At 40.6% G+C, this 25,585-nt stretch overlaps 1 protein-coding gene and 1 long non-coding RNA gene across 2 annotated transcripts in view; one reads left to right on the top strand and one right to left on the bottom strand.

The window, feature by feature from the left end:
- DEPDC1B (DEP domain containing 1B) overlaps positions 1-25,585 on the bottom strand; it is an 83,584-nt gene that overhangs the window by 39,240 nt on the left and 18,759 nt on the right. Inside the window, exons 2-5 of the mRNA XM_089688053.1 lie at positions 17,442-17,707; positions 15,945-16,080; positions 4,925-5,052; positions 3,473-3,603 (exon numbers count right to left, since the gene is read on the bottom strand). Of these exons, the coding sequence (XP_089544179.1) occupies positions 3,473-3,603; positions 4,925-5,052; positions 15,945-16,080; positions 17,442-17,707 (661 nt within the window). The remainder of the gene's footprint in view (positions 1-3,472; positions 3,604-4,924; positions 5,053-15,944; positions 16,081-17,441; positions 17,708-25,585) is intronic.
- Positions 11,177-11,833, top strand: LOC149453627 (uncharacterized). The gene is made up of 2 exons (XR_016314415.1): positions 11,177-11,454; positions 11,560-11,833. It is a non-coding gene; the product is annotated as an uncharacterized LOC149453627 (long non-coding RNA).

Here is a 25,585-nt window from a genome sequence, read left to right as displayed (position 1 = left end):
GCTGCCTCATGTCCTGATCAATAAAATGCAATTTAAAACCAAACAATCTTGCTGTCCCACCACTCAGTTTCTACTGTAGATGATATTCCGATGCTGAATAAATAGCAGACAGAGGTTGCTTAGACAAGTTTGAAGCTGGACAAGCCCCCCTGGGTGACAGCCATGTTTCTGTTGGTCAGGACACATAGATGGCCCTATACTGTACTGATTTGAGCTAAGTAGCTACTGAAGGGACATGGAAGGACAAAAAAGACTGGGGATTAAGAAACAGTTTTCTTATTAAATAAAATAGCCTTTAGATACACTTTAGTCCTCGAGCACACTGGACGTTTTTACAGCTGCGGTTTTTGGCCCTTGGTATTTTCTACAGCCAGTAAACTCCCCAGCATGTTATCCTATGTGTCCATGCGCACATAGGCTGTAATCAGCGTTTTTTGGCTGGAAAAAAAAAAAAACACAAAAAAAAACAAAAATAGTGGGTTTCTGGAGTAGTTTTTTAGCTGTAAAAATGCTCTAAACGCTGGTAAAATGCAGAAAAACACAGTAAAACACGACAAACCGGCATTTTTGAGCAACATTTTTGTGTGTAAAAACCACAAACATGGAAAAACACCACACACCACTGAAAAGCTTGCATTTTGAATGTGACTTAACAAAGCTAATGATACCAGCATTACTAAATGCCCAGTGTGCATTAAGTCTCAGCTGCTAAATGGTCAAGGGATTGGAGGAAAGCCTATTGGGGGCTGTTGATAAAAAAAAAAAAAAAAAAAGTAGTAGAAACTGCATCAAATAGGCTTTTGTAAATAACTTGCATAACTACGTTTACAACCAAAAGGGAGCTATTTAAAGAACTTTAGTATTTGGGTTTATATACACATTTTAATCTTGGAATCAGAACAAAACCATTAACAATGCTTATAACACAGCTTTCCAAAGTCCCAGTGTGCATGTTATCAATGGAATTGTAATTATACCTGTATAGCCACAACGTCTTGTGACGGTGTGTGAGAGTCCTAACAGGAATACTTCGAAACAGTCGTTAACTACTCTGGAATCAGAGTGTGGTGAGAAAATGCTGCAAGAACACAGTGAGGTGCATACATACATACATACATACAAGTATGTATGTATGTATGTGCATTTATATGTAATTTCATTGTTTTAAGATTCGGGGAGTTACAATACAGAACTTAAAGTGTTACTAAACCTAGGACCCTGCATTCACTATATGTGGTCTCGGTGTATCTGGTACAGTATACAGAACATGGAAATTAAATTATTTTAGTAAATATAAACTGCTAAATACCTTTTCTCATCAGCAGTAAGTGCAGTCTTGCAACTTCAGCTGCGCACTGGTTAAAGCTTGTAGGAGGAGTTTTCTTTCTCCTCTAGGAGGATGTGAAATGTCTGACCCCTATCTGGACAGTGCTGATTGGCCCTGTGCTGATCACATGCACTAGCAATACACATCAAACTGAGCATGTGACCACAGGTTCAGTCTGTATCAGGTGGTCATTTCAACGAGGCGGGGCAGAGAAGAAAGGATCAAAAATCCGTTTTACACAATGCAGGGGATTAACCCCTTTAGGTTCCACAGCTAGTATAACAAGCATGCTTTACTGCATACACAGACTGATTTTTACTGTTGTGGGTTTAGTAACACTTTAAATAGAAACAGTACAAAACGGAGTGCAAAGGAATAGAACATTTGTCAACATGACATGCATTCCCAGTTAGGGCGAATGACCCACTTAGTGTGACTACTTTTTCAGAGTGTAAGCCTTTGGGGAGAAAGAAAACAAGATTCCTCAGAAGTTCACCCCCAGATGTGATATGCAAAAAGGACCAGAGCTGCACAAAGCAGCTGCAGATCTTATGCATGTATGAAGAGACATTCATTTTAAATAAAATATTCAAAAACAGGTTTATACGGAGTGGCTTTAGCAAAGAATCACCGAGTGCTGGGGAACTTGCATTTAAAAAAGTTAAAAAGGAAAGAATTTTTTAAACCTTATCTAAAGAGAACCTGTCTTGTCCACCAAAGCGTATAAAGAAAGATTTTCAGTATAATGTAGGCACTTTGCAAGCACCATGTTCATCTTCAAATCAGTTCCTTTGTACCTGACAAGCACTGTAAATTCAATTCTTAGACTGGTATGTAGGGCCCTGATTTCCAACCCCGGCATAACAGGCCATATCACACTAGCAGAAACACATAAGCAACAGTGTTTAATACCGTGCTCATCTGCTCCAATAATGGTGATCGTGTCCTTAGGGACTTGGTGCCAGCAACAGGATCACTACTAATATGGCCATAATCATTGTCACCTTTAATTTCAGAACCTCTGAGGTCAGGAGACATGGATATTTGACAGCCGGATGGCATGGGGTGGACCTTAGAGACAGGATATAACCTCAATTTGGATAGAAGTTTTGGTTCTGTATACAGCCTGGATGTAGGGATCCAGGAGGCTCTCCAGGGAAGACCAGAACAGATACCTTGTGCCTGAACTCTATCATTGATGTTAGTTTGCATGCTTTATTAGACAAACCAGGTTCACATTCAAGAAGAGTCTCAAAAAAAATGAAAAAGGTTTCAAATGAGCTGTTTCATAGCCTGTACATAACAAGGCCCTCATCTCACTATTCTCAATATTACCTTCCATCATTCACCTGAACAGAAATAATAGCCATTTGATACGTATTCTGTTTAAAACAGACAAGCTGTGATCTCATTTTCGCCTGCAGGAGAAGTAACAGAAGGAATCAGAGATTGCATTCCCATTCGCTCGAGAAACCTGTGGATTTGTAGCAGGCACACAGTCTTCCATGTTATTAAAACTAAGGGGGTCCATTGACTTCTTGGAATTTTGTACAACCGACTATATGTGATCAACAGAAAAAGAAAACCAAAACAAAAAACTAAGAGGTTCATATTTTATGGCCTGCTTAGAGGTACATTACGTACATGTTATTTAGGGAAGGGTTTTGATTAGAACCAATAATGCATGAAGGTGGCGGTATCTAAAGTGCCCCTTGGCAGTTACTGTACGTCAAACACGTACATGTTAAAACACATTTTCAATCACCAGAGCCAACATTCATCTTTATTACCGGTATTTGCACTTCAAAAACAGGCTGCATAATTTACTGCGCAATCTGAAAATTACATTTAAAATTGGGAGTCTTCTTATAACATGAACCTGTCAGCAGTTCCTCCACTGATTGCAAGGTAACAAGTGGTTAGCTTTTCAGAAGATCCATAACGACCCATTTCTTTCTGGGACAATTTTGACAGTTAAGATGGTTATGGGTCACCCTGTATAGTTTTAGGGCATTGCTGGGGAGTAACATCTGAATAGCACAGTACTGGTTGTGCAACACTAAAGATGGATACGCACAGCCAGACTGGGCAACACAGATTTAACCTCAGCTGTTTTACAGGAGGAGAAAGGAATAGAATACTTACTTGATCGGTCATCCATTACCACAATCCCCTGTTTGTTGACATTGTATACATTGTGCATTATGTGCTTTCCCTTTGCCTGCTTTGTATCCATCACATCATTCAGGGAATCAAGACCCATTATCTTTTGTAAACTGTATGACAAGGAAAAGATAGTACATTAATAATCCAACAGCACAAAGGGTTTACGAGAACAAATATGAGTTTGCAGATTAAAAACAAGGAAGGATATCACAGTCATGAATGGCAAAATGAGCAATTCACTAGCTGGCTCAGCATTTAACAGTGTGCAGGAAGAGGGGTGCCCCATTGGAACACTGGAGATTATCGACAAAGCAGCCTGGATATGTTAGCAATTAATAGTAGCTGTGTTTGCCTTAGTCACATAATCCCTTCTTATCGATAAAATAAAACAAACAGTCTGTTCAATTATCTGAAATATTGCATAGTTTACCTGAAAGAAGTTATCACATTTTCCCAAGCTTGGCTTGCTATATGTTTATTATATTTAATTTCCAAAATTATAGGTAATAGAGGGAGAAGCAAATGATACAAAATGTAACAACTATGGATGATAAATGGAATTCAACTCTCCCCGTGAACTTGTTAGGTAGGAGTAGGATAGGCTTCACTAAAGAGATGAGTTTTCAAAGGACAGCCTGAAGTATGGCCAAGTAGGAGATAGCCGAATGGATTGGGGTAGGGCATTCCAGAGGATGGGAGAGCCTCCGGAGAAATCCTGGAGATGAGCATGGTAGGAGCTGACCGCAGGAAAAGGGAGGGGGCTTTGTGCTTTTAAGCAGAAGGTCTTGGAAGGCGTAAAAAGGATGGTTTGGGGGATATTCTGAGATGAGGTTGGGGATGTACCTTTGGCAGATTTGCGGATAGGTTTATATGCTTTAATTAGTATTTTGAAATGTATGCACTGGGTAAGTTGAAAACAGAGGAGGGATTGGAAGAGAGTTGGCAAACACTGAGCAGTTGGATAGGTGGTGGTGTCCGGTAGTAGCATTTATGATAGACTGAAAGGGGAATAGCTTGTGTAGATGTAGGCCAACAAGTAGAGAGTTGCAAGAGATGAGGCAAAAGATAACAAAGGAGTGAATTAGAAGCTTTTTGGTATCCTGTTGTGGAGATGAAGCCAGAACAAATAGGACAGTGAATAGATGTGTGGCCAATAAAAGTGGTCAGTATCAGGATTACACCTAGCACCTTGACCTAAACAGAACGATTGTTTGCAATGCTGTTGATCTCGATGGGGAAGCCAGGGAAGGGAAGGGGAATATTATGAGTTCACCTCCATGACTGACTGCTTACCCCTCGAGGATTAATTAATGACATTTTACAGAATCTCCTTCCAATGGTCATACCACACAGGAGCTTTGTTGACTTTCATCTAACCAGACTACTAAAGTAATGCCTAAGCTTGTAGTAATGAATACGACTTAAAATTACCATGATAGTGTCTTGGATTTCCATATTTCTTCAATGTTGGCTGCTGTTAACTCTCTGCGAGAAATCAGTCGACATGTAGGTACCTCTCCTATTGCGATACTATGACGTTTATACCACAACTCAGAGTTCTTGAAAAAGAAGATAATTCACACATTTGTAACATATTTTACACAGAAAATACATGTTATGGTCAATATAATTAACATCACAGTCCATTCATGCATGCAAAATAGTTGGCCAAGTTATATTTGGGAGGCTCTTATAGAGGCATAACGTTTTCAGATCATCAGGTCTGTGAGCTGCACAGATCGTCAATGTATCTACATTCATCTGTACAATGGACAGAGCTTACAATGGGTACAGCAAAGGCTTAGATATACATCAGCACACCAAAATTGGTGGTTTACATTTTTACAGCACAAATGTATCTTAGCTGTGCTAGCATGTGACATGCACTGCATCAATTACCATCATGGAGATGGACGGCCACTTAAGGTTATCAAAGTCCTTGGAGGTTAGTTGGTATAAAGAACTGGCACTCTGGTAGAGTTAACTTTGTAACTGCTAATGTTTTATTTTAACCAGCAACTGTCAAGGCAATATAAAAAAAAAAAAAAAAAAAATTATATCCTGAATTACATTTTAAATCAAAATACTGTAGTAATATATAATCTATTTTTTTTTATTAAAAACACTCATTACACTAGAAGTCATGTACAATTTCTTAAATAATACAACTAAATTACATTGAAAATGGCATTGATAGAAGCAAGTATTTCCTAACCCAGAGATTTAAAGACTATGACAAACAGTTAAGACATACACAAGATACCAGACACACTGGTGTATATACAGTAAATAGAATACAATATATACAGTATATGTAGTTGTTAAGAGTTTTCTGCACAGTGCATGTCTTGCTCATCCTTACCCTTTTAAAGTGGGCCATTCATACAAGTTTTATACTGACACATTTGTATCTGCACAGCTATGTATCTGCACCAAAACAATGGCAAAAAAAAAAAGAGAAAAAAAAAACCTTTATATCAGAAATGCACACAGCTGTCAAAAGGTAAGGCCCTACCAATCTTCATACGTCAGTAGTCAGCCCTTTTTACATATACCATATGTTCGAATATAGCTAGAGAACAGATAGAGCGTTCAATGATGAAACATTTGCTCCCCTTTAATTAAAGAGAACAAATGGTATAGTTGGGGTCTTTCCAAAATCTCAAAAGAATCTCTGCAAGCAAAAACATTTTTACAAAATTGTGCTCTTTAGCTCTCATACATGGGCTGACTGTCAGAAGTGATGCTCACACTTACAACACATTCTTAGAAGGCACTTTAGGGTCATTCAAAAAGATGATTACATAAAAAAATTGATCAGGAAGCGACTTTAGGCAATTCTTGAGCTTTCCAGACATAGACTAGCTCATCCTTCTCATGGAAGGTCTGGTTTAGACTTTCAGACTGAATACTATTGTCCATTAGTTTAGGCCAGTGCCAGGGGTGCCTTATCCAGGACCCTCCTCAAAGACAAGCTAGTGCCAGGGGTGCCTATGCTGGTTCCTCCACCAACATAAGCCAGTTCCAGAGGTGTCTATCCTTGCCCTTCCTCCAACATAAGCCAGTGCTATGGGTGTCTATCCTGGTCCCTCCTTAAAGATAAGCCAGTACCAGGGGTGTCTTTCCTGGTCCGTCCTCCATGATAAGCTAGTGCTAGGGGTACCTATCCTGGTCCCTCTTCCAACATAAGCCAGTGCCATGGGTGTCTATTCTGGTCTCTCCTCCAAGAAAAGCCAGTGCCAGGAGCATCTTTCCTGGTCCCTCCTCCAAGATAAGTGGTGTCCATCAATCAGGGCTTTGTTCAAGATGCACCAGTCCTTGGTGTGTCTTAGTGCTGCCAACCCCTTCAGATAATCTGAATACTTAAAGTGGTTCTAAAGGCTCAAGGTTTTTTACCTTATTGCATTCTATGCATGAAGGTAAAAAAACCTGTGTGCAGCAGTGCCTCCAGCCTCCTGAATACTTACCAAAGCCTCATCGTGATCCAGCGATGTGAAGGACAGCCTCGGCTATCCCGGATCTCTGCCTCCTTTTTGGCTGAGACAGCAAGCCAATCAATCACAGCCAGTCAGCAAATGAGGAAAGATGGGGTGGGACCAAGCTGCGGCTCCAAGTGTGAATGGACACACAGAGCAGCAGGTGCCCCCATGGAAATCTGCTTGCTGTGGGGGCACCCAACAAACAGGAGGAGTCTGCAGGGGACCCGAGAAGAGGAGGATCCAGGCTGCTCTGTGCAAAACCATTGCACACAGCAGGTAAGCATAGACATGTTTGTTATTTTACAAAAAAAAAAAAAAGAACCTTTAGGATCGCTTTAAGTTTATTAAAAATTGAAAGATATTTTGTACAAAAGATAATTTCTTGGATCTCCTACTGACATCTTTTCTATATATCAAGCTATGACCAACTGGTTCCCTTTTGTGCAGCATAACCGACATTTGTACAGCAGACACAATATCCCTTTTGGCCTTATAAACTTTTATAAATATATGCTAAATGCCTAAAGATTCTTGGGATTAGGAACATAGAGCTTAAGAATTTCAGATTCCACTGAGATTTTTATATCATTAAATGATTGGCTTCTCCAGCAATCACTGAAAATCAACCTTCACAAACACCTGACACTCCAAAACACAAATTCCACTCGCTAGCGCAGCCATTTCTTCAGTCCTTGAATATTGAAGAGCCGACTACATGGGATGAGAGGAAACATGTTTGATTAACATTTCTCCCTTATGTCATTTGGGAATATATTAGCATAATAGAATATCAACCATGAAGATTAAAAGTGCAGCAGGTGGCATATCAGAATACATTTAGAAAATTATACAAAAGGAGAAAATCATTTGCTTGGATCGGTGACAAGAGGATTACTGCAAGTGCATGTGTGTGATGGTGATAAATGATACATCTGGTGAAGCAGGGCATCACCAGATCTGATCATACAGAATAGAGCATGGAATGGTGAAAACCCGACTCCTCGTGTCATACTCAGCCTTATGCTTCTTTTTCTAGGATAGATTGCAGTGTGTTCAGAGTATGCAAGACAACATTGATAGTTCATAAAGGAAGAAAAATCGGGTAAAAAGCAAAACTAGATACTGTATAACTTAAGTACAACTCAGTTTCCGTTTCTGCACCTGGGGGGGTAGCTTATATACAAAGTACATGACCATCTAAACCAGGTACTCAGAATAGTCTGTAGCCTCGGCCAATAGGACCTTAAACTCACTGGGTGTCCAACTTTGCTTGCTCCACCAATAATACAACGGGTTAATTGACATATGAATTGCAGGAGGAACTTTGCAAAAAACAATTCATAACTGGATGCTATTTAATGGGTAAAAAATGCATTTTACTTATTCTGAATAAATCACCCCAACTGTTTTACAATACATTCTTGTTGTAACCATGTATATTGGTTATAAAAATAATCCCCCTGCGCTCCACTGGTAAGAACACAACCCCAATTTATGCAAGCTGCTACCACATATTCCCAATACCACAGGATGTATGACATAAAAAAAACAATATTGGTGAAGCGCTTCACATGAAAAACTAAATAAGTAGGTGCAATGGTATAAAAATACATATAAAGTGACCACACTGTATTGAAAGGTATAGATAACTAATGCTAAATAATCCCCCCCTAAAAAATATAAGTGGCAAGTGCTGAAAGTGCAAAACAGGTCATGCGTTTGCTAACTAAATCGTGCCAAAATACAATATATGCACAATAAACATAATACACAATAACATTGCACACTCTACCTGAAAGTGGAAAGTGCTCAGCATGGGTATGAATATTGGTTAAAAGTAAAATCCACAATAAAGTGCAAAACAGGTCATGCGTTTGCTGAGTAAATGGTGCCAAAATACAATATATGCACAGTGAAATATTACACAATAACATTGCACACTCTAACTGAAAGTGACAGGTGCTCAGTAGGAGTATGAATATTGGTTAAAAGTAAAATCCACAATAAAGTGCAATAACAAAGTGCTTGACATTTCATGTGCAAACTAACACCGCGATGTCAGTGCTTCAATTCTTCACTCCAAACATGATGCGTGTTAGCATGCCACACGTGTATATCCTAATCCAAAAGTGGCTAAAGTGCGTTCTCACCTTAACCATGCCATTCATACTCATACTGAGCACTTTTCACTATCAGTGTGCAATGTTATTGTGTATTATGTTTATTGTGCACATATTGTATTTTGGCACGATTTAGTTAGCAAACGCATGACCTGTTTTGCACTTGGCACTTATATATTTTTTGGGGGGGATTATTTAGCATTAGTTATCTATACCTTTCAATACAGTGTGGTCACTTTATATGTATTTTTATATCATTGCACCTACTTAGTTTTTCATGTGAAGCGCTTCAACAATATTGTTTTTTTTTTCATGTATATTGGTTGCCATCACTGGTCTTTAAAGTGGTAGTAAACTTACATTTTTGATAGGTTGCTGACAGGCACGGTATTTATGAAAGAACAGACCGATGGGGGTCTCTTCTGTCAAAAACACTTCAACAATCATACATACTGAGCCACACATGAGCAGCTCAGCAAACATTTATGGCCCCCGATCTGTGCCACAGCGATACAACTCAGGAGTGACATCATCGCGGCCAAAGGCACAGAACCCAAGAAGGAAGACCAGGTGAAGATGGAATGGTTTAAAGAACCTTGTCCAACTACTTTATACCCTCTATAGATGCACCTGCAGTGGAGCAGTCAATCCCGAGTTCCCTCATTCTCACCTCTTCATAGGGGAAAAGCACAAGGCCCACCAAGGATGCAGGTCTGTGTACCACTCTACTCCATCTTCAGGTTGATGTTGGCAGGATCTCTCCTGCATTTCCACCCTCCTGAATATAATGTATGATTTGAAGCCCAACTGACCTTCAGTTTAAAATATGCTAAATATATTCCAGGTGCATCAAAACAAAAAAGGTGTGCAAAGTCTTACGATTTCTTCCTTAGAAAGCAGTCTAAGAAAAGTCTGTCCCCTGCCAGTATGTTGTAGAGAAAGACCCTTGCTTCTATTTTGTGGGAAACAGTGGTCTCTATGCAGAAGTCTGACACACCCATGTGTGTCAGAGCTACAACTCTCCAATCACCAGGGAGCATGAGCTTTCTGGGTGCAGAGCTATAGGTCTAACTCTGGGTGAGGTTGCTATACTTCCGCATAGAGGCCACTGCTTCTACACAGAGATTGAGGGGTCTTTTGTACAGGCTGCTGGCAGGTGACAGGCATTTTACTCAAGACCTGGTTCCATTCTAAAAAAATAAAAAATTTAAAAAAAAACACAACAAACCACACTTCTACGGCTATGTTCACACTTTTGTGGGCTGTATTTGCATGGGCATGGCAGCCTATTCATTTGGAAAAAGGTTTCTGCAGCATTTTAACAATGCAGCAGACAAGAAATCGCACGGTGCTTTTGCAACATGCAATTTCCCTGCGGTTCCCGCACCCACAAAAAGCTCTGAGTTTTTAGATGCATGGGGGTGCCACTAGGAATGACTGACAGCCCTGAGCATTTTTAAAGAGGAACATTTTAAAGAGCAACATTGGCTGCAGGTGGTTGTGGGAATCACTTATTCTCGAACCTGCAACCACCAGGAATAGTGTGAACCTACTAAACAATATGATAGTGTGACAAGAACACGCCTATCTGAAAAAGAAGGTTTCTAAAAGATCCACGCGGAGTAGTATGAATTCAAATGAATTTAACAATACTTTATTTGATCACATAGATCATGGGGAGGTTAAACATGAGCACGGTGTACATATTAAAAAAATAAAATCATGTTTAAAAACACTTAGCGTCTTCAATTTAGGGTCATCTTAGCCAACAGAGCACCATATAAGGCAGAGTAGTGTAATGATGGAATAGTTATCCTGGATTTCCGTAGGTTTCCTGCTTAATATTTGTGTGAACCGTATATTCAGTGGGTGTGTTCCCAGTATATGTCAGGGACCTCCTGGAATGTACAAGCTGGAACACAAAAATACATGGTATGTATCTAGCAATATGGAAACCAAATCACATCCAAAATTTACCAGGCCTCCCTCCACAATAGTCAATGGATACTACTGTTACCTTCTCAGAGGTGAGACTATCATACCCGCCTCTCAAATGTAGGGACCACGCATCGTGTATACCTGGTCCCTCACCCCCATATGCATTTTTGGAAAAGCATCAAGGACCTGATCTTAGTTCAAGTCGACAGGAGTCTTCTTGATCCTCATTGATGGTAATATATCCACATCTCTATGTGTGTTTTGTTTTCGGGGTTACCTGATGCCCATGATCTACACATTTATTATCTTTTTCTATGTATATCCTCAGAATCATTTGGTACTGTGGACCTTGTTCCATTTGGGGTGGCTATCCAGGAAGTCCCTACATTTGAGAGGCGGGTATGATAGTCTCACCTCTGAGAAGGTAACAGTAGTATCCATTGACTATTGTGGAGGGAGGCCTGGTAAATTTTGGATGTGATTTGGTTTCCATATTGCTAGATACATACCATGTATTTTTGTGTTCCAGCTTGTACATTCCAGGAGGTCCCTGACATATACTGGGAACACATCCACTGAATATACGGTTCACACAAATATTAAGCAGGAAACCTACGGAAATCCAGGATAACTATTCCATCATTACACTACTCTGCCTTATATGGTGCTCTGTTGGCTAAGATGACCCTAAATTGAAGACGCTAAGTGTTTTTAAACATGATTTTATTTTTTTCATATGTACACCGTGCTCATGTTTAACCTCCCCATGATCTACGTGATCAAATAAAGTATTGTTAAATTCATTTGAATTCATACTACTCCGCGTGGATCTTTTAGAAACCTTCTTTTTCAGATAGGCGTGTTCTTGTCACACTATCATATTGTTTAGTATGCTGTCCCCTGGGTTTATGTATCCACACTTGTACAAGTGAGTCGGAGAGGTGCTTATGACATTAACAATTAGTGTCATTTTTGGTGGCTTGCTCTTGCTTTATTGTTGTGATAGTGTGAACCTAGCCTTTTGCTGGGCATACACGGTGAGAAAATAGTTTGAAAAAGCATTTGATACACTCAGTTGTTTGACTTTAAAAACGTCAGTGGGCTAAGTTCGAATATCGAAATGCAAAGTTTTATGGCAAAACAACAAACCATCATATGTTGGATTTTTTTGAGCCAAAAATATTGATTTTCTAAAAACATTACTAAAAGAATCGATCGCAAACAGTTTGACGAAATCTACAGCGCATGCGCGTTAAAATGTAACCCCAGAAGTACAAGCAACAAAAAGAAAGGTTTTTCTTTTTTAAATACAGTTGGCGAGTGGGAGGGTTCACGAAAAAGGTAAAAAAAAAGTTATCATTTTCACTGATCGACAAAACTATTTATTATTTCTTTTGGAACGATTGATTCGATGACAATCGGGGTGATTAGGGATTTAACGGCTTTACACCTGAAATTTACAACCTTGCAGACGAGAGCTCCGAATTATATGTTTATTAGCAATAATACAATTGTATGAGAGCACCCATGCCCTGCCCATCAGATGCTCTGATTAGATACAGTGGGGATCGAAAGTTTGGGCACCCCAGCTAAAAAGTTGTATTAATGTGCATAAAGAAGCCAAGGAAAGATGGAAAAATCTCCAAAAGGCATCAAATTACAGATTAGACATTCTTATAATATGTCAACAAAAGTTAGATTTTATTTCCATCATTTACACTTTCAAAATAACAGAAAACAAAAAAATGGCGTCTGCAAAAGTTTGGGCACCCTGCAGAATTTATAGCATGCACTGCCCCCTGTGCCAAGCTGAGACCTGCCAGTGTCATGGATTGTTCTCAGTCATCGTCTGGGAAGACCAGGTGATGTCAATCTCAAAGGTTTTAAATGCCCAGACTCATTTGACCTTGCCCCAACAATCAGCACCATGGGTTCTTCTAAGCAGTTTCCTAGAAAACTGAAAATAGTTGACGCTCACAAAGCTGGAGAAGGCTATAAGAAGATAGCAAAGCGTTTTCAGATGTCAATATCCTCTGTTCGGAATGTAATTAAGAAATGGCAGTCATCAGGAACAGTGGAAGTTAAAGCAAGATCTGGAAGACCAAGAAAAATATCAGACAGAACAGCTCGCAGGATTGTGAGAAAAACAATTCAAAACCCACGTTTGACTGCACAATCCCTCCAGAAAGATCTGGCAGACACTGGAGTTGTGGTACACTATTCCACTATAAAGAGATACTTGTACAAATATAGTCTTCATGGAAGAGTCATCAGAAGAAAACCTCTTCTACGTCCTCACCACAAAAATCATCGTTTGAACTTTGCAAATGAACACATAGACAAGCCTGATGCATTTTGGAAACAAGTTCTGTGGACCAATGAGGTTAAAATTGAACTTTTTGGCCGGAATGAGCAAAGGTACGTTTGGAGAAGAAGGGGCACAGAATTTAATGAAAAGAACCTCTGTCCAACTGTTAAGCATGGGGTAGGATCAATCATGCTTTGGGGTTGTGTTGCAGCCAGTGGCACAGGGAACATCTCACGAGTAGAAGGAAAAATGGATTCAATAAAATTTCAGCAAATTTTGGATGGTAACTTGATGCCATCTGTGAAAAAGCTGAAGTTAAAGAGAGGATGGCTTCTACAAATGGATAATGATCCTAAACACACCTCGAAATCCACGGGGGATTACATCAAGAGGTGTAAACTGAAGGTTTTGCCATGGCCTTCACAATCTCCTGACCTCAACATAATTGAAAATCTATGGATAGACCTTAAAAGAGCAGTGCATGACAGACAGCCCAGAGATCTCAAAGAACTGGAAGACTTTTGTAAGGAAGAATGGGCAAAGATACCTCAAACAAGAATTGAAAGACTCTTGGTTGGCTACAAAAAGCGTTTACAAGCTGTGATACTTGCCAAAGGGGGCAGTACAAGATATTAACCCTGCAGGGTGCCCAAACTTTTGCAGACGCCATTTTTTTGTTTTCTGTTATTTTGAAAGTGTAAATGATGGGAATAAAATCTAACTTTTGTTGACATATTATAAGAATGTCTAATCTGTAATTTGATGCCTTTTGGAGATTTTTCCATCTTTCCTTGGCTTCTTTATGCACATTAATACAAATTTTTAGCTGGGGTGCCCAAACTTTCGATCCCCACTGTATGTGACAGTCCATACTTTTATAAGGTTTTTTATGGCTTGTTGCCCACCTTTATGCTGATCAGTTACACTCCAGAATATTTGCCTTTTACACTTCTGGATATCTTATCGAGACATTATAGGAAACATTCATCATTACTCGGCAGTTTTTGACAACTTACATAATATATCTCTTACAAGCCTTTGGTAGTAGCAGAAGCCATTTTAACTGCAGAATACATTCACTTACTGATCTATGATATATAGTAAGGATCACTTTTCTCTCTATACAGGGGGGAAATTTTTCAATGATGTCGTTGTTTAGCAACAGATCTTTATATGTCCTACGTTTTTTCTGAACAATTTTCTAACCGTGTATGGCCAGCAGTGCCACACACAAGTTCCGCCCACCTGTGCCCAGCAGTGCGCCCACCTGTGCCCAGCAATGCAGCCACCTGTGCCACCTAGCAGTGTCACCACCTGTGCCCAGAAGTGCCACCTACCTGTGCCCAGAAGTGCCACCTACCAGTGCCCAGAAGTGCCACCTACCAGTGCCCAGAAGTGCCACCCACCAGTGCCCAGAAGTGCCACCCACCAGTGCCGCCAGTCAGTGCCCAGCAGTGCCGCCAGTCAGTGCCCAGCAGTGCCGCCAGTCAGTGCCCAGCAGTGCCGCCAGTCAGTGCCCAGCAGTGCCCAGCAGTGCCGCCAGTCAGTGCCCAGCAGTGCCGCCAGTCAGTGCCACCTATCAGTGCTGTCTATCAGTACCCATTATCAGTGTCGCCAATCAGTGCCACCTATCCGTGACACCTCATTAGTGCTGGCTATCAATGCCGCCTATCCGTGCCACCTCATTAGTGCCGCCTATCAGTGCCCATCAGTGCCGCCTCATCAATGCACATCAGTGAAGGAGAAAAATTACCTGTCTGAAAAAATTTATAATAGAAACAAAGAAACTTTTTTTTTTTTTCAAATTTTTTTGCACTTTTTTTGCTTATAGCACAAAAAGTAAAGTGCCCAGCAGCGATTAAATACCACCAAAAGAAAGCTCTATTTGTGAGAAAAAAAAGATAAAAATTTCATATGGGTACAATCTTGCATGACTGCACAATTGTCAAAGTGCGACAGCGCTGAAAGCTGAAAATTGGCCTGGTAAAGAAGGGGGTATAAGTGCCCGGTAGGCAAGTGGTTAAAGAGCTAAACTAAACCCATTGATTTAATGGTTTCAAAAGAGCAGTTACATTCCCAGCATGCCAGGAATGATAATTGTCACATTTGCTTGTGCTCTCAACCAAACTGTCAAACCATCAAATGGCTGGTGTCATAACTGGCCACATGTGCAGCACCATGGCAGTTCCAGATCAGACCAAGAATAAGATGGCATCTTCCTTGGCAGAAAAGGATAGGAGGGTTTAGTTCCGCTTTAAATACCTTTTGTTTTGATGTACCTGGAATGTTTTTAGCTAGTTTTAAAATGACTATTTAGTTTGGCTATAATTTGAAATCTGATAGGCTGTTAACACTAACACAATCATTGCTCTTTGCACTACTCTTTTAGGGAATGTGAGAAGGATAACTATTGTTGCATCAGACAGACGTGTCTAAAAACATATTGCAATAGACAAACTTATGTAGACGTAAAATTAGGACAGTTAGCATTGTCCCCCTGAAACAAATATTAAAAAAAAAAAAAAAAAAAAAAAAAAAAAACAAAACACACACACAACACAATAACAAAACCTTATAGTAAAGGCTAACACCAAAACAGAACTTACCATCACAAGGGGTTTCACAGGAATATGACTATGGGAGGTCACAGCGTCCTCATCACTCCATCGTGGGAACGGAAGGGGCTCCACTTTCTGTGGGGGTCTGTTTGGGTATGGCTTAAGTGGGGAAGTTGGTGGGAACCTGCAAAAGAAAGTCAAAAGACGAAGCATAACTAAGGAAATGGATGGTATTAAGGGACCACATTTAGTATCATGTTATACCAGATGCAAGCTATCCAACTCTGCTCTAAGTTAGCGTGAGGTTTACGTCAAAAGCTATATTATCTACAAGATGCCACCTGACCGAGAAAATCAAGTAGAAGCTGTAGATTTGAGGTTTCTATAATCACTGAACTATGAAAATAATACATAGCATATAATGTGAGCACTGCTGGGGATTATTGCCAGAAAAGAGGAATTGTCAGCAATACTGATAGGAAGCTTTACCATCAACTTCATGTCGGAAATGCTGGCAATGCAAGTATTTATCACAACACAACTCAATTGTATGTACCTGAAGTAGATGTAGAGATTTATTTATATAGATACACAGTATATATTTTATTTATAGTAGTGCACTTATCCTTTAACCAGTTCCGCGCTGCCCTATAGCAGAAAAATACTGCTACAGGGCGGCACAGGTGCGCAAAATCACGTATATACACACAGGTGATTTTGAAGTTCTGAGTAGGGGCACTCGTGTGCCCTACCTGTGCCGCCATTCGTTGCCTTGGCTGTTAATCACCGGGTCCCGGCCGGTGATTACTCACTAGCACCTGGTGATCGCCAAATATCTTCGATGGGGGAGAGACCGGTGTATAAACAACACAGGTCTCTCCCCTGTCAGCTCCTGCACACTGCTTTTTATGGCTCTGCAAAGCAGAGCCATGCCAAGCAGTGTGCTTACAGTGAAACACAGACACAGCCAACATAGTAAAACAGCGCACAGTTAGCCCTTTGATTGCCCCAGATGTTAACCCCTTCCTGCTCACTTGCATTAGTACAGTGCCAGTGCTTTTTATTATCACTGTATTGGTGTTACTGGGGATATCAGGCTGATTGCCACCATTACTAGTAAATTTTTTTTTTAGCACAGACATGTAGCAGAATATCATTTGGTCCAAATTTATGGCGAAATTTGATTTTTTTAAATTTTTTCACTGGACATGTTCATTAGCAAAAAGTTAAAAATAGTTTTTTCACAAAATTGTTGGTTTATAGCGCAAAAAAATTAAAAACTCACAGGCGTTCAAATACCACCAAAAGAAAGCTCTATTGGTTAAAAAAAAAGGATGTAAATTTTATTAGGGTGCAGCGTTGCATGACCGTGCAATTGTCAGTTAAAGTAACGCAGTGCTGTATCGCAAAAAATGGCCTGGTCAGGAAAAGAGAGTACATCCTCTGGAGGGCAAGTGGTTAATCTTCTGTCCTATCTACAGTCCTTAATTGGTTTCACATTGGCATTAAGTGGTGCAATATTTTTGAACAGTGATTAGAATTCACCTGTACAAGCTGTTGTTGTCTTCAAAGTCTTCTTTCCCCCATCTACCCTTCACATCCTCTATAACATGGTTCTTCGCGAACTTCTTTAAGAGCTGGATAGTTTGAGCTCGAGTCACTTCTGGTCCAAAATTCTGGTTGCACTGGAGCAGCTCATGTAGCCAGTCTACAGCTTCCGAGGCTGTGAAACACTTATCGTAGATCTTAAAGTGCACGCGATGCCTCTTCTGCGGCATTCCAGCACGGAACAGCTCAATTGTTTCATTCCACTGAAATAAAACAATACAAAACGTTAATGACACATTTTCACTATGCCCTGTGAGTAGGCAGTGCCGTGTCACACATTTCACAGAGCCTGCCTTCTGACTTACAGAGGTGTTTAGAGGAGGAGGAGTTTCAGGAGGCGTAGTACAGGAATCAGAAAGGTACCATGGGATATGTAGTCAGCAGAGGAGAAGCTGCAAAGCATGCCGGGAATGCAAGAAGATGTGGAATGGCCAACAGACAGGCAGATCATGAAAGGGTATTTTTCAAAGTAAAAATTACTATCCTATTGCTATTAAAATATAAAACATGTATACTGTGACTTTAGATTATTATTATACAGTATTTATAAAGCGCTGATAGTTCACTCAGCGCTGTACATTACAAAGGGGGACAGAACATGTGACAGAACAATACCAATACAATGCAAAAGATGAGGGAATCGAGGGCCCTGCTCTTTCGAGCTTACAATCTAGATCTCCTTTATAGGCACCCTGTGACCAAACCATTAATTTCAGCAAAAATCTTCCCAATAAATTATTTGCATTTAAACATTTTACTTGTAAAAGAATCCCTTATATAGACATCCAAGAATGCCTAAGGTTGGCCATACAAATAGATTATTTTCCATTCAGTCTGCAAGGAAAAAAAAAAAAAATTAAACAGATTCCTCCATCCCCACTACACAGCACAGATGGAGGATTCCCCACTGTGGCTACTATATTCTAACAGCTGGCCCAAAAACACCCAAACAGCCAACAACATACAAACCATCACTAAAACATCCCCCCCTTGGCTCTCCCAAGCCAAACTTTGTGCTACCCATACAGTTAGACTCCTGTTTGAAAACAGTAGGTATTGAAAGGTTTGTCCAAAGTTCTAGTGTTAATGTTTAATGGGGACAATTCAATGATTGTTTTCAATTTTAGTGAAACATTTGAAGGTGAAGGACAGAAAACTTTTTCTTGTTTCTTTTCTGAACATTGAAATTCTAACAGTGAATGTGGTTTCTTATTGTAAAGTGCATGTGCTAGGTAGAGTATGATCCGGGGTTTGGGGTGCCATTGAAGGATAATGTTGCACAGCGCATTGTGCTGTGATTGGCACATAATTTGGAATTGTGGCGATTCTGCCCGTGATTCCAAATCGTGAAGTGTGAATGGAGACTTTTGGGCAGCCAGATGTAAACAAATTTTTTAAAGCTGAGTTCCAGTCGATTTAAATTAAATAAATAAAAAAATAAAAAAGTCAGCAGCTACAAAAGGAGGACAACTTCTGCTTCCGATCACCTTAGGGAGCGCAGGAGTGGGGAACCTGTCAAATTCGGGTACCCACTCCCCCCTGCTTCCCAAAAGGTGCCAATCCTTAATGGGGAGCGGGGGACAAGTGCCTAAAGCGGAACTTCACCTTTTGCGTGGAGCTCCGCTTTAAATTATTTTTTGGGACATCAACAGACCTGGAACTGTAAATAGATGCAAGTCCGTTTACATCTGCTAAACCAGAGAATGACATTGAACTTCCAATCAGGTCTGCCTGAAAAACTGACAGACAGACCCGATCAGCTTGTTTATCAAAAAGTGGTCTAAAGCCCCCCCCCTCCTTCAGGGGTACAGAAAATTGGAGATGATGGAAGAGTGGAAGGCTTGTGCCATTGTGCATTTAAATCTACTATATGTGATAAACATGCCAGTATGTACAGAGAAAAAAACCCCACACAACACCTCTGTACATACACAACTTTTAAAATATTTGCGCTTTGACGTGGGCTTAGCATTACAATTCACACCAAGCATTAAAATCGACAGAATAAAGACAGCATGACAAAATTGAATAACTATTTGCCAGGAATAATAAAACTGTTGCGATTGAGAGTCATCATGTGACCTAAACCAGAGGGAAAGGACCACATGGATCTCTGCCTAAGTATTGTGGGTGCCTTACACCACTGTATATTATTATTATACAGGATTTATATAGCGCCAACAGTTTGCTCAGCGCTTTACATTATAGTGGGGAACAATACAGTTCAATACAAGAAGGATTTGAGGGCCCTGCTCCTTGGAGCTTACAATCTAGAAGGGAGGGGTTAATGGTACAATAGGTAATGACTGTGGGGGATGGACTGGTTGGAAGAGTAGAGAATTCCAGTATTAGCAGAGGGCGGGATAGGCTTCCCTGAAGAGATAGGTTTTCAGTGATCGCCTAAAAGTCAGCAGAGTAGGCGATAGTCTGATAGATTGGGGTAGGGAGTTCCAGAGGATGGGGGAAGCAATGGAGAAGTCCTGGAGAAGTGCATGGGAGGAGGAAACAAGGGAGCTAGAGAGTAGGAGGTCTTGCGAGGAACGGAGAGTACGGTTTGGATGATATTTGGAGACAAGATCGGTGATGTAATTTGGGGCAGAGTTATAAATGGCTTTATATCTTATTGTTAATGTTTTGAATTTTATGCGTTGGGCAATGGGAAGCCAGTGGAGGGATTCGCAGAGAGGGGTGGCAGATACAGAACGGTTAGTAAGGTGGATGAGTCTGGCAGCAGCATTTATGATAGACTGAAGAGGGGATAGCCTGCGATGAGGTAGGCCAATGAGGGGGGAGTCACAATAGTCAAGGCGAGATATAACAAGGGAGTGAATAAGTTGCTTAGTGGTTTACGAGGTTAGGAATGTCGTATCTTGGAGATGTTGCGGAAGTGAAGTCTTCAAGATTTGGACAGCGATTGGAGTCTAGGATTACGCCTAGTACCCTGGCATGAGGGGAGGGACTGATGATTGTGTTATTGATCTTGATGGAGAAGTCAGGGGAGGGGGCACGAGCTGGAGGGAATACTAAGAGCTCAGTTTTGGAAAAATTGAGTTTGAGGAAGTATACCGCAAAGATTCTTGCAAAAGGACATGGGGCAGCACAGTGGCTAAATGGTTAGCACTTCTTCCTGACAGTACTAGGGTCATTGGTTCAAATCCCAACCACAGCACCACCTGCCTGGAGTTTGCATGTTCTCCCTGTGCTTGTGTGGGTTTCCTCCCATACTCCAAAAAGACATTCTAGTAGGTTAATTGAATCCGGTCTAAACTGGTCCTAGTATGTGTATGTATGCGAGTTAGGGACCTTAGACTGTACACCCCTTGAGGTTTAGGGGCTGATGTGATAGTAATATATGTATAGCGCTGCATCAATTGACAACGCTATAGAAGTACCCGTAATACATAAAAATGCAGTGAGCCAATATGGTCAGGAAGGCACAACCAGTGTGCAGCACTACCAAGCAGGACGTAAAGCCTGCAAATGTAATGAGAGAATGGCTGCCTCCATGTATATATTTAACTACACACAAAAGGTTTGACGATATATTTGTACTTCACACTGATCTTTTACACAGATACCCGATTGACTGAAAAAAAAAAAAAACGGAAATGGGATTGGTATAGTTCCTCTTTAAGGGCCTCTAGATATAACACTTTAGTATGACTCATTTCCACTGCTGTTTCATGAACATCTTAAGTTCCACATCAGCATGAAGTCTTTCAGCATAAAATGAGGTTGAGCCATGAATACTAATCATTAGACCAACTGGTTTCTGTAACAGGTCACTCTGTTATTTGGTTCCATTGTTAAACGGTTAACAGCCCATGAAACTGAGCCCTGCGGCTCCCACCCCACCTGAACAAACACTTATTAAGCTGTTACTGCCAGATTGGTCATTTTCTTATTGTCTTTGTAAATTAAAAAAATGTGACAGTTTAAAAATGGGTTTTAAACTTAGAATTTCAATGTCGTTCAGGAAAACATGGGAACAAAACAGAATCATTGCTATGGAAAACCAAAGTGGGATTAGCTGCCACTTGGATTCAATGCTAATTATAGGGCTACTGTTTAAAGTAGATCTATAGGCAAAGCTCTTTTCTCCCATTTTGGAAAGAGTAAAAGAGGGTTATAACCCCCGGTAGATTATTTTTCACCATCTTGAGTCTCATTGCAGAGATTTCCCTTCACTTCCTGTCCCAAAGCAAAAGGAAATCTCTGCAAATTAAGGAAATTCTTTGGGGATCCCCAGGTCACCATAACTGGAGTCCCCTATTTTCCTCTATTACTTTTCTGGGGCCCACCCAAAATTTGGGATTTTCTTTTACATTCAATGATAACGGTAAACAGGAGAAATAGAGAGGAGGAATCTCCATAAAGGATAAATTCACCTTTCATAACATGTTACTCCCATATTCAGGGTGTTACATGTAATGAAAGGACTGGCTCCGCTTCTTCCCTCTGACAGCTAGCAGGGGATCTTCTGCCCCTGCTAGCTGTCAAAATGCTGTGAATGAGAAAACTACAAGTCTCGACAGCCTTACCCTAGGTTCACACCTGTGCAGGTTGCATTTGATGCGTTTCTGCATTGCGTTTTGTGTGGCACTTTTCTTTTTTCAATTTTTTTTTCCTCTTTTTCTTGTTGCTAGGCACATTGTAGCCTCTCTGGCGGTATTCCCGAGTGCAGCTTGGGGTAAAGTTTCAGCACCACAAGCGGTAACCGCGAGCTACACTGGGGAATACACTGCAGTGCTGCTCCGCAATCCCTCGGTCACTTACCTTGTCTTGCGCTCCCGCAATGTCCCTCCTGCAGTGTCCCCGGCAATATAATCCGGCGGATGCCGGCATCTGTCTTCTGGGTTCCGTCCCCTGTGAGCATCGGGACGTACGGGGACGGAACGGCGGGAAATTTGAAAATGACAAAAAGTGACATTCACTAAATTCACATAGAAAAACATTACTGTATCAAACCATTTCACATACATTTTGTCCCGAGTGCTTTGTCCTGTGCCCTGCCTGCATTTTTACTGTTCTTTCTGCCTGGAAACTAAGAAATGTCCATGGCATCCAAAAAGCGTCTCTTTAGGTCAAAAGCGGTTTTAGACCAGCTAGAGAACAGCTATAGTAAATCAGAACCACTTGCAGAATTGAGTGATAATGATTTGTGGGGAAATTCGTCATCAGACACAGAAAAAGATTTTGCAACTTTGCTCAGCGATGTGCGAACTTGGCGCTATATTTCAAATTTCAGTGCTTTTGGTTTCATTATATTATTGAATTAAATTTATTTATTATTATATTATTTTTTATGATTATTTATTAAATTAGAATTTATGATTGCATGTTTCAAGTTTTATCATACCCGGGATGTTTACTAGACTCTTGTTCGGACAGATTTCATTGAGTTATTCCTAAAAATTACAGGCCTACAATAATAAAAAAACAAAAAACAAAAAAAACATATTTCTATGCAAAAAATGTACTGCTTTGAGCTCAGAAATATGGACATAATCAGACCGCTAGGGAGTTTAAAACGCATTAAAAAACACAGCAAAAACACAAAACATGCTTTTCCGCAGCGTTCCCATCGAAGTCTATAGAACCAAAAACGCAACGTTTTGCTTTCAAAAAAGTCCCACCCTTTCCAAACGCACTGTGTGAAAACACAGATGTGAACATGTCCCATAGGAAATCATGGTAAATGGACTGTACTGTGTTTCTGCAAAACGCTGCGGAAAATGCTTAGGAGTGAACCTAGGGTCAGTGGGCACTGTGGCAGTTCAATAATTCTTCCAGTCAGAGTGTACTGGCTTGCTCGTACGGGAGACCTGCATGGCATCAGCAATCCGTTGATCTCTGGTGCAATGCTTTACAGGCTCCCGCGACAAAAATTATAAATGCACTTTTTTTACCTGCAAAGAAAAAAAAAATATGCATGTATTTTTTGTTAAGAGGTGAACCTATCCTTTAACAGAGGCTCAGACTGCAATAAAACCTGAAAGGTGTTCCCTCTGCACTCTAAAACTAAAAGGTTTTGCCTTTAGTTTATACTTTAAAGTTATCAGATAAATACTAGTTATACATGTTTTAAAGAAAGTACTGCTAGGTTCACAATTTTGCACTGTGGGAACACATGCAAAATTGCACACATTAAGCCTGGATTCACATACATGTGGTATATCGCACAGGAACCGTACTCCTGTGCAAATCACATGCGATTTGTGTGCGGTGTGATCGGAGCCATACATTTTGTATAGCTCTAATCGCACCGCACCAAAAACGTGCAGGACCCTTTGAGTCCGCACTAGAATCAGATCGCATGGGTATTCACACCTATGCGATCTGATTCTGCACATCACAACGTGTTTTGCAGACCACTTTTGGGGTGTTGTTAAGGTAACATACACACCTGTAGCGGTTCGCATGAACAGGGTATGATTCTGATGTGGTGCGGAATTCGCACAGAAAACGATGCAAATTCCGCACCGCATCAGTGTGAACTAGGGCTAAAAATGTGCAACTCTTTTGCAGACAATGCAGTTATTACAGCGGTAGTAAACTGCAAAAAATAAATAAAAATAAAAAAATCTTCTCCCTGCAAGTTAAGAGCATTATGTGCTAGCATGCATCACATACTAGCACATTATGAAAGACTTGCCTGAAAACCAAACTTCTGGGTTCGCGGGAATTTGACTGACAGTGCCGCAGTGACGTCACGGCTCTCAATGGCCCGCAGGGCAAATGCGCCAGTGACACCACCGGCGCTGCGAATGTAAATATCTCCTACACAGTGCACATTTAAGAGATATTTACAGTGCCTACAGGTAAACCTCATTAAAGGCTTACCTGTAGGTAAAACATAATTAAAGGCTTTACTACCACTTCAAAGAGGAGCTAAAATCCAGGATACTCCCTTGAGTGGTCTGACATCCCTTGCTGGCACCGGAAACTTCTACTCAGCTTTTTCTGGAGTGCCAGGGTGCAGCCATTTTCATTGGGCTATGTGGGATGACATCACTCCTGCGCATGTGCAGAAATCCCAGCAGAAAAGCGCTGTGCCGGATTGGGAACCGAGCTGCAAGCAGGCAGGTAGGTAGGTTTCTTTTACTGCAGAAGAGACATTGTATGTCTCTTCTGAATAAAGACCCCACCTATTCGCAGTTCTTAAAACACTTTAATGGCACCTCCTCGCATGCGCAAACAAAGTACCATGTGTGTTTTGGTTTAGTGAGATTTTTCAAAAAAGCTGCGTACTTCTTTAGTGACTGAAGAAGTGAATTAGTGACTGAAGTGAATTGGCTGCCCTAAACACGTTGCACAGAAATGTACAAAAACACATGCGCGCTCCAACGCACACATTCTCGCAGCATGCTTTTGACAGATCATTCATTTCAATTGCCTGCCCAATGAGCAGGAACGTGCATCAACGTACAGCAGAAAGAAAAAAAAAAATCACACCACATCAAAAACACATAGTACTGCGGAACTGTGGAAGTGCACGTTTAGGTGGCTGCAAACACACCTGTATGCTAAATGAGTTTGGGTGCCATTAACAATTAATGGCACCCATGCACATCTAACTAGGGCAGTGAATGTGCTCAGAAATATGTATTTGCCACACTGCAAGGGCCATGAACGGGTTCGTAAAACTAATAGCACATATCAAAGGATTTTTTTTTTTTTTTTTTTTTAAAAAGGTACAAGGTGTAGTTACATTTGATGTAACCTTTGCCACCCCTCTGAAAGGTGATCCTCCAGATCACTTTTCAGAGGGCGGTTGACAGGCGATATGTCATTTACTTGATGCTCATTAGGGGCAGTTCACACTATAGAAACGCAGTCCAGATGCGTTCCAGATTAGTTTTTGCATTCGAGTTTTTTTTGTGCTCCAGTGCATTTATTATCCATTCAAGTTCATTTTTTTCCCCTCTTTTTCTTCCATTTAAATAGGGATGTGTGTTCCAGTGTGGTGTTGGTGAGTTTTACCTGTTCCAGTACAATTCTGTGCAGAAAGAAATGCAGCATGTTATACTTTTTTTCTGCAACTGGACCGCACTGGAACTGCAATCACTGATGTAAACTAT

Source organism: Staurois parvus, unplaced genomic scaffold (genome assembly GCF_062004578.1).
Source record: "Staurois parvus isolate SC_StPar_1 unplaced genomic scaffold, SC_StPar_1.0 ptg000445l, whole genome shotgun sequence".
NCBI classification, from domain to species: domain Eukaryota; kingdom Metazoa; phylum Chordata; class Amphibia; order Anura; family Ranidae; genus Staurois; species Staurois parvus.
This window is presented reverse-complemented; position numbering and strand designations above follow the sequence as displayed.